The sequence below is a fragment of the Trichomonas vaginalis genome, chromosome II (genome assembly GCF_026262505.1).
Source record: "Trichomonas vaginalis G3 chromosome II, whole genome shotgun sequence".
NCBI classification, from domain to species: domain Eukaryota; phylum Parabasalia; order Trichomonadida; family Trichomonadidae; genus Trichomonas; species Trichomonas vaginalis.
This window is the reverse complement of record NC_067204.1, coordinates 16,715,069-16,730,167: the sequence shown is the minus strand read 5'-3', so window position 1 is coordinate 16,730,167 and position 15,099 is coordinate 16,715,069. Positions and strand designations below refer to the sequence as shown.

General features: G+C 34.2%; 7 protein-coding genes and 1 pseudogene across 8 annotated transcripts, besides 2 other annotated features; 1 reads left to right on the top strand and 7 right to left on the bottom strand.

Moving 5' to 3' along the window:
• Window positions 1–10,632: part of a mobile genetic element that runs on past the window's edge.
• TVAGG3_0557100 (uncharacterized protein) lies at window positions 385–681 on the bottom strand (the record flags this gene model as incomplete). Its single annotated transcript, XM_051238364.1, has 1 exon — window positions 385–681. One exon carries the CDS (start codon window positions 679–681, stop codon window positions 385–387), a length of 297 nt encoding a protein of 98 aa, XP_051096188.1.
• Window positions 1,290–1,775, bottom strand: TVAGG3_0557090 (integrase core domain containing protein family; the record flags this gene model as incomplete). The annotated part of the gene is made up of 1 exon (XM_051238363.1): window positions 1,290–1,775. One exon carries the CDS (start codon window positions 1,773–1,775, stop codon window positions 1,290–1,292), a length of 486 nt encoding a protein of 161 aa, XP_051096187.1.
• Window positions 2,495–4,661, bottom strand: TVAGG3_0557080 (organellar and viral DNA polymerase type B; the record flags this gene model as incomplete). Its single annotated transcript, XM_051238362.1, has 1 exon — window positions 2,495–4,661. A coding segment is annotated over one exon (2,167 nt), but the record flags the coding sequence as incomplete, so codon positions are not given.
• TVAGG3_0557070 (uncharacterized protein) lies at window positions 5,810–6,157 on the top strand (the record flags this gene model as incomplete). Its single annotated transcript, XM_051238361.1, has 1 exon — window positions 5,810–6,157. The coding sequence occupies one exon, from the start codon at window positions 5,810–5,812 to the stop codon at window positions 6,155–6,157; it is 348 nt and encodes a 115-aa protein (XP_051096185.1).
• On the bottom strand, window positions 7,392–8,246 carry TVAGG3_0557060 (protein of unknown function, DUF4106 family; the record flags this gene model as incomplete). Its single annotated transcript, XM_051238360.1, has 1 exon — window positions 7,392–8,246. One exon carries the CDS (start codon window positions 8,244–8,246, stop codon window positions 7,392–7,394), a length of 855 nt encoding a protein of 284 aa, XP_051096184.1.
• Window positions 10,633–10,932, bottom strand: TVAGG3_0557040 (annotated as a pseudogene). The gene has a single exon. A coding segment is annotated over exon 1 (300 nt).
• Window positions 10,633–11,028: a mobile genetic element.
• A 251-nt stretch (window positions 11,029–11,279) lies between these two features.
• Window positions 11,280–13,660, bottom strand: TVAGG3_0557020 (the record flags this gene model as incomplete). The annotated part of the gene is made up of 1 exon (XM_001326078.1): window positions 11,362–13,329. The coding sequence occupies one exon, from the start codon at window positions 13,327–13,329 to the stop codon at window positions 11,362–11,364; it is 1,968 nt and encodes a 655-aa protein (XP_001326113.1).
• A 258-nt stretch (window positions 13,661–13,918) lies between these two features.
• TVAGG3_0557010 (histone acetyltransferase protein) lies at window positions 13,919–15,063 on the bottom strand (the record flags this gene model as incomplete). Its single annotated transcript, XM_001326079.1, has 1 exon — window positions 13,975–15,060. One exon carries the CDS (start codon window positions 15,058–15,060, stop codon window positions 13,975–13,977), a length of 1,086 nt encoding a protein of 361 aa, XP_001326114.1.
• Window positions 15,064–15,099: the final 36 nt, after the last annotated feature.

The following is a 15,099-nucleotide window of genomic DNA, read 5'->3' as shown; positions in this document are numbered from 1 at the left end:
GGTGTCATTGTCAATCTTTCTAACTGTTTCAAACTCAATGTGTGACATATCTGTCTTTACATACAAAATAAAAAAATAAAAAAAAATAAAATTAGCGTTATTTTTTATTTCGGGAAAATTCATGAAAATTCAAGAGGTGAAAAAAGAGGTGAAAAAAACAGGTGAGATCTAACCATCTACCCTAAACATTATTTTTTGGTGTAAATTTCCTAAACTGACTGACTGACTGACTGACTGACGGCACAAAGTGGCATAACGAAAACATTAATATATAAAATTCATGAAAATTCAAGAGGTGAGAAAACAGGTGAAAAAACAGGTGAGATCTCACCACTTCACGTAAATTATATTTTTTGGTGAATTCAATAAAAATAAATGGTTCATTTACTCACAATATTTTTTTACAAAACGACCCCAAACTTTTAACTTCTTTTCTGCAGCTTCAAATGCTATCTTAGCGAGTTCATATTCTCTAAATTCTCTCTTTAAATCTTCTTGTTCCCATTGGTCTAGTTCGTATGGAGAATCTCTATAACCATAATATATCTCACGTTCATGTTCTAATTGTTTTTCACACATTTTTCCAACTTCTTCTTCGAACAAAGGTTTAGCATTCTCCACTGTATCTTCGAGTTCTTCTTCATCTAACTTCTCATGAACTTTCTTGTCTATGGAGTCCATAATATCTTTGACATAAAATGCATACTTTACAGAGCACCATTCAGCAACAAAATGAACGAGGTCAGGATGTATGTAAATACCTTTGAATTCATTTATAACACCCTTAGTAAGCTCATAAAATGCTTGTTTTGAGGTTGAGCCACTTTTGGCTCGACCGTATTCTTTCAACCAAAACTCAAGAATTTCCTGCATTTTAGCACTATTGAGAAATCTGTTTAAATGGTTTAACTTTCCTGCTTCTCTTGCCATCTTTGTTGCATTAATGTAACCATCCTTGTCTCTACGTAAGACTTCAATACCGTTATAAGTGCCTTTTGTGAATGTTTCACCATTAGATTTGTTCGTGAATGTTTTTGCTTCGACTGACATTATTGTCTTTACATACAAAATAAAAAATAAAAATAATTTTAAAACTAACTTTATTTTTCTATCTTAAGGAAATTCATGAAAATTCACGAGGGTGAGAAAACAGGTGAGAAAACAGGTGAGATCTAACCTCTTCACCTAAATTATATTTTTTGGTGTAAATTTATGACAAAAATAAATGGTACCATTAATGATATCATGACTGTTCTCATTCATGTCTGATTTACATCTAATGAAAAAGTTTAGAAGAATTTTCTTATTCTTTCTGGCATGTTTTTGTCTTTCCAATACTCCCGCTCTAATGGTCCCAGATGTGTTGGCTTTGACTCTCTCAAGTTCTTAGATGGTATAACATCTTCAACGCCTCCTTCATATCTTACTTTATAAGTGTCATCGTTTATGTTATAGTCAAGTATTTCAATAACCACTCCTCGCTTTGCTTCGTCAATGGTTTCAGCAAGTTTGCCATTACTACTTTCGACTAATTTATGACGAGGATAAAATGCTATGGAGTCGTCAGCAGCTTTTATAAGATATCCATTACCTTGCGTAGAGTCTACGATATAATAGTTTCTACTTAACCTTAAACGTTTCTTTGTCAACGGTTTGTCGTCAAGAACTACACGAACTTTTGTACCAGGAATGAGGGTAAATTGTGTTGAATTTCTGATATTTTGTGTTTGACTTCGTTTCTTTTGTATATACTTTTCTTCTTGTTGTTGTGTCATTGAATTTGGTGTATGTCCTGTTGTAGAATGTGTTGAGGAATTATATACTTCGAGAAAATGTTTCATTGTTTCTTCGGTAAAGTCTCGCTCTTGGTTTAAATCTCTGAGAGTCCTTATGAAGCGGTTTATGATGCCGAGTATGTTATGGTTATGGTCTTCAGTAGTGTAGTGAGTTATGTTATGCTTAATGAGAAATTCTGTGATTTCATTGCTGAGGTATGCACTGTCTTGGTCTGATGTTAAAGTACTTGGGCTATGTTCTGCTACAAACTTTTGTAAAACTCTTAACACTTCACGAGTTCCTTTATTTTTCATTATATACGCATATGCTTTACGAGTGTTAACATTAATGAAGATGAGGAATGGTTTATGTCCTCCTTTTCTGCTTTGAATGAGAGTGTCAAATTGGTATGCGTCAGGAGTGTTGGAGTAAATTGGTAAAAAGTAGTCGTAAGGGTTTATTTTTGTTTGATGTACAACATTTTTGTCAAAGAACCTTTTCACTTCAGCTCTGTTAGTAAATCCCAACTCTTTGCAGCTTCATTGAATTTCTTAAAAGACCTCCATGGATGTTGTTCGAATACTTCTTTCAAGCTCATTTATGTAAAGTTAAAGATTTTATTCTAGGCTCAAGCGCGTTCATTGAACTCTATACCATGCAAATACAGTCATAAATGGTGGCATATAATCTTTACCCAAGCCTGTTGGATTTGTTGTGAAAGTGTGTGAATGATTTCCTGCGGTTCCACAGAAAATACCTGCGCTTGAATCTACTGGGTCGCTTGAAATATCATATCTATTCATTCCCTGTCTATCCGAACCTGCTGCAAGATTTGTATAACCTCTTTTTGTTATTGAATGTGAATGACTACCTGTTGTGTTTGTAGTTCCTGTATGAGTGTGCGCAGGTAAGTTTGCTTCAGTAATTTTCTTCGAACCTCCTGTTTGCTTTGAAGAGTTAGCACAGTATAAGAATTTGTCTACAATCTGCTGCCATGTACCAAAACCTAAAACTGTTGCTGGATTTGTTGAGTTCATTGACGTATAAATAGAGCCTATAGGATATAATGTTTCAAGAATCTGAGTCTTTAATGTTTGAAGCTCTGTTTTGTCTGCTTTCTTGTCATATAAATCTTGAGCAGTGAATTTAATATTATGTTCATCCTTCATGACATAAACATCTTTACATCTAATGTTTCTCATCGTCGTTATGTCGTCATCCGATGTTAAACCTTGTGGAAAGTTAGGAGGTTTACAATATAATGCATCCCCACCAGTTTCTTCAACCGTTCCTTCAATACTTTCTATAGCAACAGTAGTGAAGGATTTATGTGTATGGTTCTTGTCAGCTTTCTTATCTAACATTGTTGGTAGTTCATATGCTTCAAAGTTTCTGGCATGACTTTCAATATTCCTGCAACTCTTATCTAAATTGTTAAGAGTATCTTTTACGCTTGTACTCGGATTCTCTAAAGGTGCACTTGAACCAAGGTCAAAGTTCAATATTATGTCGTCTGCTCTAACAGTAGTGAAGGATTTATGTGTATGGTTCTTGTCAGCTTTACTGTCTAATGTAGCTTGAAGTTCATTTATATCGGAGATGTTGTGTTTATGAGATTTCAAAACTTTGTTCGTTGCTTCAAGTTCAACTTTGTCAGCTTTACTTTTAATAGCATCTTCAAACGTTATTTTTGACTTAACTCTCAAAGTAAATCTTGGTTCAACTAATACACCGTTAACATTGAAAGTAGAGGCATAAATTTCACCGGTATAACCAAATGCTTCTGGTGCTTTACCCGTGTCATACTGTACAGTACAGCTTATGTCATAACCTTTAGCACGAATGTATTTATATCTTCTTTCATTAACATTTTTTGTCTTCGCTTCATCACTTCGTGTTAAATATCCATGGTAGTCCGTTATAATCTGTTCGTCTGAAGTTATATAATGAACGTGGTTCTTGTCCGCTTTACTATTTAATGTAGCTTGAAGTTCATTTATATCGGAGATATTGTGTTTATGTTCTTTATCTGCTTTTTCGGCTAATTTCTCTTCTATCTCATTTATTTCAAGTTCATGCCTACCACCACCTCCCGAAGAAGTATTTTTCTTCAGCTCTTGAAGAACGTCCACTTCGCCATCTTTGGTGTCAATAATGAGACTTTGAGTTAAAACCTTTCCTGTCTTAATGGATGTTTGTAAAACTTCTTCTTCACCATGTTCGGGGTCATGGTCGTCATCATATCTTGTGAAATCAGAGATGTTGTCATACATTAAGCATATCTGTCTCAAAAGTTCTGCTATTTGAAACTGGAACGAAAGATATACAGAACTTTCATCATCTCCTAAAGTCAAGTCTGCTTTCTTAAGTATTTCTTGAATGTATGCAATGAGAACAGAGTACCTTGGAAAATATTCGAACAATATTTCATTAGCTGTTGGTTTTGGTGGTTCTTCTGGAGTTTCTGCTGTTTCAGTTCCTTCTGTAGGTTCTGTTGGAGTTTCTGCATCTCTTGACTTCAATGCTCTTGCTCTCAAAGACCTAAATGTTAGAGCACCGGGTTTTACAAAGGACTTTATAAATGCTTTAATAGTTCCTGGTAAGTTATTGTTAGCATTAAGTAAGTTCCTTATGCTTCCATCATGTACGTCCATAGCACTATGTAAAAAATCTATACTTTTCTTGTAGTCAGCAATAGACTGACTGTGATTTTTTAAAGATTTGTCAATACCTTTAAGCCAATCTTCATGCATGTCTGATACTGAGCCAAGAATATCATTTGCTTCCTTTAGTGTATTTTGTGCTTCTCGTAAAGTATCCAATCCCGTACGTGCATTGTTTGCTATACGTCTTACAGTATCTATTTGACTCCTTGTTTCTTGCATCCAACCAGATAAAGTTTTAATAGTATCCGAACCATTTGAAATGAAGTTCAAAGCATTTTTAACGTCATCTAAAACTTCTTCACCAAGTACTGCCCATATCTTTCCGATTTGGTATTGAAGAACTCCATATGAAGCAGCTGTTAAACCAGTATTTATAAGGTCCCATATCCATGATTTAGCAGTTTTTCCATTTTTTCCATCCTTTCCATCCAAACCGTTCTCGCCTTGAGGTCCTTGTATTCCTTGTATTCCTTGTATTCCTTGTGGTCCTTGAGGTCCGGTGTCACCCTTCTCTCCTTTCAGTTCATCTTTATGTTCGTTATAATATTCTAATGTCATAAGGTGTACATCATTACTGCTACCAGCAACGCCGAGAATTTGTTTCTCATTCATGACTAAATTCTTTAGGCATTTAATGTTGTCGTCAAATCGAAAGCTCTTTAACAATTCAATGAGAACATTTAATACTTTCACTAATGAGGCATCTACTGTAGAATTTATATATTGCACCGTTCCATCATTTATGATGGGAACCTTGCTTGTTGTAATGAATGGGTCATAAGTGTTAAAAGTATCGAAATCAATGACTTTTTTAGTTTTTCCATCGTCAATGACTAAATCATTGCCTTCAATGGTTAAAGTTGAGTTTTCGTTTACTAGTTCATGTGCTCTTCTTGCTTCATTTGTTTCATACGCATATGCAGCAATAGTCATATTTTAATGAGAATAAAATGTTGTTCTATTTGCAAAGTACAGACCCAAACGAATACGGGACAGTAAAGCTACAAACAAACTTAGGTCTTCAGAATGAAGCGCTTGCTTTCAGAGTTGTTGACTTTAATACTATTGCTTCATTCGTTATAACTGACGAAACAGATTTCATGGAGTTTGAAATAGATGACAAAAGAAGTGTTATAACATTTCCTAACAGAGTTGGGTATAGAATAGATAAAATTGCTGGAGTGTTAAATGCTCTCATAAATGAAGAAACTATTGACAACATAGATGTCGAACTCTCTTCTGAGGGAACATTGAAGTTCAGTAGCAAGAAAGAGTTCAAGATAACACGAATGAGTCATAGAGTTCAACTTCTTTTAGGAGCATACCATATGACATTTCCTTTGAAAAGTGTTGACAAAACGATTGAGATGAAATCTGTTCCATACGTATGTTATGGTAATTGTTTATACATTGAGTCTAAAATAGCTAATGTCACAGGCATTTCAGGAGTTAATAGTAAAGGTTCAGTAGAATATAAATCCTTCTGTTATGCAGTCAATTCAATGTTCATTCCAAACGTTCCTGTCATAGCAACTCATTTAGGTAAATGGGTTCGCATTAGTCCTCATAATTTGAAAGACATGCAATTCAGACTTGTTGACTTTCAAGGAGAGCCTGTAGAACTGAAGGCACCAGTGCGAATGACTGTTGAAGTTGACTTTTTAGAAAATATTAAATGCAACAGCTTACAAGAGAACTCAGAGCTAAAAATATAAAGTATGAATGTTATGTATTAGGTCATGAACTTTGGTTGTTGCTGTTTGATGAAACAAATGAGTTAGTTATGTCAGTCAAGAGAACAGAAAAATATTGTGTTAGTGAAAACTGCACCAAGTCAATAAGATTAGGTTTGCATTATGAAGATGAGTTCGATACTGTTGAAGAAGTTTTGGATAGATATTACAAATTGCTTTAATTTACTAAAACATATTTCAAGCAAAGTTTATATTCTGTTGAAAGTTTTGTATACTCGTTCGAATATTTATACTTAAACTCAACTCCTGTAGTTCCTGGTGTTTCAATGATGCGGATGTTACCTATTTTCATGAATAGTGGAGTTTGACCACAGCATTCGATTTCAGGGTCGAGATAGTCAATGACACATTGTTTCCCTGTTATTCGTGAGATAACATTTTCAGGGTCCTCCTTTGTTAGAATTATTTGGTTCTTGCTTATAAGATTTGTCAAAAGCTTCTTATCGTCTTTGAGTAAAATTGTTTGGTATAACTGAAGAAGGTAATGGTCTACGTTATCTGAAGGATTTGTTTGAACATTTGTGTAAGGGTTGTCGTTGGCTTCTCTTGATAGAATTTGGTCCAGTGGTGGATACTCTAACTTAACATCTGATGTAGCGTTAGCGTTTGAAGCTGAGTTTAAATTCACGGATTTCAGTTCTGGTTCTTTTTCTTTCAAACACTCTGAACTATAGTTCTTTATGACAATATTGTTTGTCGTTCGTGAGTCAACATTTGATGTTGGTTCAATTGGAACATTAACGGCACCAGCTAAGATGGATTTGCTTCTCATTTCATATAGAATAAAAACCTTTTATATGTATGAAATGAACAATATACTCGACAAGGGTTTGAATGTAAAGCTAACGAATGAAAATATTGTTGAATTCACTGAGACAGGTGCTGTGTATAAAGATGTAGAACTACTGAACAAAAGAGCAAAGGGAAGAAGCAGGAACATGAACAAAGGGTGGAAGCCTATAAAAATTTATGTCAATGATGGCTCAGGAGGTTCAAACATAAAGTATGCAGAAAGTTATAGAGTTTATGCTCTCAAAGGTGAAAAGCCTTCATTTAAGAACAGCTATTCTAACGCATATCCTCAAAAGCTAACGGATGGGGAAGTGGATGATATGAATGACAGCAAAAATATTAACAGAAATGGCGACAGAGATGCATGGAATTTGTTTACCATCAGTCAATTGAAGGTTAAGCTTTAAAATAATGTTGGTCGTTCCCATGGAATATTTTTGACTTTAATGGTATTAGTCATGATATGAATCTCAAGGTATGAACGAGGAGAGATGAGAGACTTATATGCTTCCCAAATTTCTTCAAAAGGTAATGTTATACCTGACTGTTTCCAAATGAGTTCAATATCATAGCGTGAGAAACCTTGAAAGATAACGAAGTCAGTTATGAGACGTTTTATGTTTAAAGCTAAAAACCTCCATGTTTGCATAAGTATTGCTACAGTTAAATGGTAATGTCTAACTTTAATTATGATGTTAGCTAATGGTGAGTCTGGTTTTGAAACTAAACCTTTTCCGGCGAAGTCGTCACAAACGAGCAGAGTGTTTGATGGATATTTTTTGAAGGGGTATTTTGAAAGTTTTGACAGAATGTAGTTTGTAAGTCGTTTCATATCGTAAACTCCTGAGTATTGACGTAAGTGGTGTTTGTCAATAATTCTTTCCATCTCCTCAGAAGTCTTTTGCATTCCTGACTGTATAAATTCAACGATGGCATAATATTTCCTCTTACGTCGAATGTAACGTTGAAGAAATTCAATGAGTTCACTGTCTGGAACTTTAACGACAGAGGCTTGAACTTTTGACATAAATGTTTTCGCTGTTGAGTCCATAGAATCTGAAGTTGCTGATATAATGATTTGGTCATAGTAAGAGTCGTTTCCTAAACGCTCTGTTATGAGTATATGACGAATGAGGTTAAATGTCTTTCCTGACCCCATCTTTCCACAATAGAAATAAACACCATTTGAACAGAACTCATAATCTTTGCTGAAAGGAAGAATAAGAGAAGAGTTAAGTTTGTCTGTAGTTTCATTCATGTCTTCATCTACGTCATGTATTAAATGCTTCATTTTATCTCCATTAAAAATGCAAGTCAGAAATATTCAGAACATAGCACCGAGTCTAACTGACAAGAGTATAAAGATATACTATGAACACGTTATGATGAAACCTACCAAAATTCAAGAAAGTCAGTATACTTATGAATATCCAAGACACTGGGTAGAGTATATAGGAGGTGAGAAAGCTATTGAAATAAGACAAGTTAGAAGTATTCCAGCAGGAAGAACAATATTATTGAAGAACTTTAATGTTTTGAGGTATAATGATGAAACAAAGAAGCAAGATAGTTTTCCTGTTGCTGTGTATGTGAACCTAGACACAGGAGATGACATGAAAGTTTTTAACACAAAGCTTCAAACGGTAGTGAGAGAACAACTGACTGCGGAAGGGCATCCATTACCTTCAGAAGTTACCATAGCATATAATTTTGAAACAAACTCAATAGATTTTAAAGTCATCTCTGCAAAGAAGTCAGGATTTACATTTAATGAAGCAGATGTATATTCGAATGAAAACTTCAAAGCTATTGCATGGTTAGATAATGACGATTGCTTTAAGAAAATATTTAAATACAGTGACTCAACGATGTCAATAGATGACCTTCGTGGAATGTTACCATCGACGTTTACAGTAGAAGGTTCAGCAGGATTGCTTACAAGATTGTCAATTGGTGGCATTTGGTCTCGTGAAAACATTGTTATAAAATCCAGTATAAGTGAATTTGCTGAAGAATCTATATTATGTCTTTCAAACTACATGTATTCGCCGCCGAAGCATTATAGTATAACAAACTTTGTCAGTAAGTTTAACATAAGACTTGTCGAACCTTCTTCAATGAAAGATGTTGTGCTACCTAAAGATGGAAAGGATGGACTCATTATTGAGATGATTTTAATAGCATATTAAATGAGCTTGTTCTTGAAGGTCATTCATGATGAAATAACTGTTGTAGAAGATGTTAGCAATTGTTCAGACATTTTGAAGCGTATAGATGAGATAAGAAATAAGTTAGATAGACCGCAAAGCGGTGAGGGCGAAGCCCGTGAGAACGCTTATGTTTCATTGACTTTCTCCAGTAACGAGAACTTTTATGAGATAATATTGAAGAGAGATGATTTTAATATGGTGTAAATGGTAGCTTGGGCAGCTTTAGGCGCAATGGGAACAAAAGCATTAGCATTTGGAGCAAAAGCACTTGGAGCTTATGACGCAGTAAATAAAATGAGTGGAGGAAGGGTTTCGAAGACATTAGATGCAAATAAAGGGAAGATTGGAGGCTGGGTTGCAAAGAAGTTAAGATTAAATAAAATAGGGCTCATAAATAAAGCATCTAATTTGGTTGCGACTGAGTCAGAAAATGCTTTAGGAAAGGACGATGAGTTTGCAAAACACGCAAAAGACTTTAATGACCAGATGAAAGGTGAAACAATGCATTTAAATAGATTCGATGGAACTAAAGAAAATGTTTCTTCTCCACCAGTAGTTCTTCCGTATGGTCCCTATGGAATGTATGGAAACCCTTACGAAAGACCATTTGACCCATTGACTGGTGGAAGTAACTGGTATCATTACGGACGAAGAAGAAAGACAGTCAAGTTGGAGACGGACGTAAAGAAAGCAACTAAAAAGAAACCAAGGAAGAGAGTTATAAAGCAATGAATTCAACAGGGTGAAAAAAGAGGTGAAAAAACAGGTGAGATCTCACCACTTCACCTAAATTTAAATGGATGTTTTCATACGTGTGGGAGTGGTGATATCATTAATTTTAAGTTTATTTTTAAAATTATTTTTATTTTATTTTTATATAAATGACGAAAACTATTGAGATAACAAACTACAACGGTCATGAGTTCAAGAATTTGTTCTTCGTTCCTCGTGAAAATACATTCTATCAGATACGAGGGAGAAAGGGTAAAGTTAGTTTGAGCGTTTATGACAACAAACATAATGGGAGATATATAAAAGCAATAGATACAAACGGTAAGCGTGTTTCATTAGCTTTGTCAAAACTTACTAACATTTATTTTGACAGTGACTTTGACTCTGACGATTGGAGTGACAGCAGCGATACTGAAGAATATGAACTATTGTGTGAAGCACAGCAATGGGAAGCGCTGCAATACTTTTGTAAATGAGAACATTAGTGGGAACGTTAGTGAGAACGTTTATTTTTCATTAGTGAAGTCGTTAGTGAAGTCGTTAGTGAGGTGAAGTGGTTGGCGGTTTTGTAAATATTTAAGGTTAAGTTAGTATTGTCGTTTGTGTTGTAAAATATACGTTAACGGTTTTGTAAAGTGTCAAACTGTTATGTTGGGTAAGGTGGAACGCAGTGCCGCCGTACCCAAGATAACCATACTAACTATCCGGCGATTTTTTGTCAATTTTTATGATGGGCGCCTTTTTGTTCATGAAGTGATACATCCTAACATGATACGTTACAGTGGAATAGCTAGGAGCATCCATACCGAAGCATTTTACCAATGTCTCGTAGACTTTTTTACAGTCTTTGCATTTTTTTGCAAGAGCGAGGATGTTTTCTTTATGATTCATTAAAAAAATGAAAAAAATCCCGCCAAAATTTCCCGCGAAACCGCCTCTTGTCTCAAAATTTATTTTATATCCCGGCATGGCGCCAAAATACAACATACTCATCATATACATATATTCATATTTTTTATTATATATTTATAATCAGCATATATCTCCTTTAATAGTCTCATATAGAGCGCTGTGCTAAACGCACCTTTGGACACCCTATATGATGTTACGCGGCCATGAAACTTTGTTCATTCGGAAAGATTTCTTTTGAATCATTAATCAACCATAATCCTATAAATATCAATCGAGGAGATGAAATAAGAACAATAAATCAGTACAATGCCATCTTTCACATATTACAAATATCGATTCGTTGCAAAGTGTTTTTCAAGAGATAGAATCATCTATTATGCTTTATAAACATATAATGATAATCTTGAATTTAAAATGAATGTGTTTAGTGATTAGGTATTCATATGCTGAACATGTAAATAGTTAAATATAGAATAAACCGAATAAAAGTTTTAAAACAGTAAAAAAGAACTTAAAGAATTACACGAGAAGATTAAGCATATACTTCTTAATCATCCTCTTAATATCAATCGTGAGAAAGTCTTCGTTAAACTCGCCTTTCACATCAATGATTGATTGCATCATATTAACAGTGACTTGGTTAAGAATATCAATGTCAACTTTCTGCGTTGGTTTGTAATTGTTTAGAAGCGGATCTCTTGGAATCTGCGAACACTCGAAAAAGCTGTTTCTAGCGTTTTCGCAGTTCTTGATAATAGAACGATATCTATCAAGATAACGTTTCCTAATGGAACTGACAACAGGAAGAAGCTCTTGGAATTGTTGAGATGACACTTTGGCCCATAATCTTTTGAGATTCTCATATGGCCATAGTGCAAACTCCATTTTATCTTCAAGAATGAGGTCAAGAGTTGTGAAAAGATGATCACAGTTAAGTGGGTATTGCTCATCGAATGCCAATGAAGTCAAATTCATTTTTAGCATTTCATTTATTATTATAAGACCTTTATCGCCGAATCCCTGGCCAGTCACGTCAAGTGCCTTAATAGAATCATGCATGGAAAGTGCTTTGAGTATCGGGATAAACATTTCTTTGAAAGAAGATTTATCATAACCTCTCATGATGAATCTCTGGAGATGAGCAACTTCTAAGTAATCAGCCATCAACTTTGATGATTGGAATGATACATTCAATGTATTCGACACTGATAAATCAATGACATTCCTCATATTTTTCAACATCCTGAAGAAATCCCAAAGAAATTCTTCATTCTTTATATTGTTGTTTTCCCATGAGAAAACTCTAATAGAAGGATAGTTCAAATTCTTTGCGACTGAGTAAAATTGGCCGAAATTTGCATCAGTCATATGAATATGATCAGCAATTAAAACAGAAATGTTTCTGGACGACGTAGATATTGCTGTAAACAAAGAAATCAATGCTTCAGCAGTCGCCCAAACATTACTTATGTTAAGTTCTCTAATTCTTGAAAATGCGAAGATTTGTTCCGAAAATTCGGATTTAAGATTTGACCTACTAACATCAAGTACTAAAACAGGCGTTTTGCATACAGCAAACGCTTCAATTATTTGAGATGCATTAAACTTTGTAGAATTAATCTGAAGAGTAGCAAAATCTTCAGGGAAAATTGTATCAGATGATGTTGCGAGCTCTATCATCAGATCTTGGACATTAGCTGGCAAACATTCTCCAGTCAAAATAAATTCACGAAGTTTCCTGAAGTTTTGCGTTCTAAAAACAAAATGCATTAGAGATTCTAAAGCGTTCATTGAGAATGAACAGTTTATCGCCGAGATTTGCTCAATTTGACATTGAAAATTTGCAAAATTTGTTAATAATTTGGTAAATTTATCCGAAAATAGTTCGCAGTCATTGAAATAAAGCTTAGTGATTGGCGATGCAATGCTAATTTTGAAGAGATTTATCAATTCATTCTGCTCGCATTCGAAAATGATACAATTGAAGTCGATTTTAGAAATATATCTATTTTGAGAGCATATCACCTTGAGATATTCTGCAAATTGAGAAAATGTAACAGATGAAAATGAGATTGTGCGAATTTGCTGATCCAAGATAATAGCTTCGGCCAATGCATATGGAGTTGGACAGGACGTTATGAGGTAAGTGAAATCAAATGTATCTTTTGTATATAAAATTATTAAACAAAAATTTGCAACCTTTTCGCGTTCACTTTCTGTTGTCACCGTCATTGACAATGATAGATATCTATCGCATATCGGAGAAGATGTTTCGAAAACAAAAAAGTCATCATTAATCATGAATCTCACATCTTCTGGCAAACTAACAGAAATTGGTGCGAAAAGGCTATTCTGCACACCAACTGTATACTTGATTATATCGACATATGCTTGAGATATGATTTCTATGACCGAATCATTTGATCGAAAAACAATCTTGTCATCAACTAATTCCAGCGATCGCATTGATGCGAATGACATAGACATATGCATTTTGAATCCGCTTATCAGTGATTTTTCGAAAAGAAAGATACCAGGAGATGCGATCACCATAAATTTTTGCACTACATTTGAGTTTTTCTCTATTTTCTGGACAACACCGCTCCATAGCAGCTTGACTGTCGGTACCTTAAAAAAAGGATGCAGAGGATCAAGCTGTTCTGGAGGGTTCATATTTAAATTTTTTGAGAGACGTGATAGGAATTATTCAAGTCGCAATTTCAATGCACTTTATTTTCCAAGAATAAATCAGATGTAATCAAGAGATATTTCATGATTTATTTTATGTGCCAGAGATTTTGACATTGTGAGAAGGTCCATAAAATCAAATCCCTACATAAAAAACAAAATACACCTTTTGTTAGAAAGATATATCAATTCCTTTTCATATAATTATGTAAAATTAAAGCTGATTTAACCAATATTTAATGTTCCTTCGAAATTCATTGGCCAATAGCATATAAATTGTAATCTATGAGGAAATGAAATAACATTCATAGATATCTTGAGAATCTTTTCATTAAATAAATTTATTTTTTTTCAAATTAAATAAAATATAGGAAAAATAACTGTCTATTTCATCACTATTTATAACAAAACATATTATATCAAAACAAAAACAAACAATTAATATTAATCTATGCCTCTTATCCAAGTTAACATCTTCGATTGAAATTCGAACTTAGAAGGTATAGGCTTTGGACCATTTTCGATCCAATGCTTCATTTCTTCTATATTAAGCGTTGTTGTCCAACCTTCATTTGTATGATAAAGAAGGTTCATGTCTTTCATGGTTTTAAGGAGATCAACTTTTGCTATACTTGTAATTGCTTGAAAATCATCAACATTCCTTATTTTATCTTTATATTCAAACATAGTTTTAATAATTGTATCTCTCCAGTAAGCTTTGAAGGCCAACTTACCAAGATCTGAAAGTGGCTTCTCAGGGCCACCAACAATTCTGTTTCTTCTTGCGATTTCATATGCAATTGATATCATTAATCTTCCATATCCATGTTTTTGCCATGGAGGTAGTACGAGAATGCATGCAAGTATATTGTTATCACGCCATTGATAGTCTCTTGAGAAAAATGATACGACATGCGCACCAAATTCATCACATTCGCATAAAACAAAGAAATTGAATTGACAAACGTTGTAAAATACCGCAACATCATCTAAAAACAACTTTGATAATAATGATAAGCATTGACAAAAAACTTTGTGTTTAGCTCCTGAAACTTCGAACATTGATATGTTTCCACATCTATATATTTCGCGTCCAGGAGGCCTCTGACACTCTTTTTTATGTCCATGCTTCATAAATTCTTCTTTTGATTTGAAATATAAGCAACAGGTATCGCAAACATACATATGACGGTTTTCAGTAAATAAACTAAGGTATGGAGAATAATACCAGCAGTTGATATTGTATTTTCCGTATTGAATTGAATCGAGATTTCGAATTGGCGACTCTTCTTCGAAATTTTCCTCGCCATCTTCATTGCGTTTACGTTTCTTTTCGGTTTTGGCTGCACCATGACTTATGAATTGAAGTTGTTTGTATGGAATCCAATCGTCTAATCTTTTATCTTGGTTTCTAAAGCGAACATATGCAAGATTTTTGGAAGGATCTAAAGCTAATACATCACCTTGAACAGGAAATGAAGAACCTTTCATTGGTGCCATAACAACATCGTTAATTTGAAATGTCTCCATTCTGAAATAATATACTTTATTTCACATAAACAGCATCTA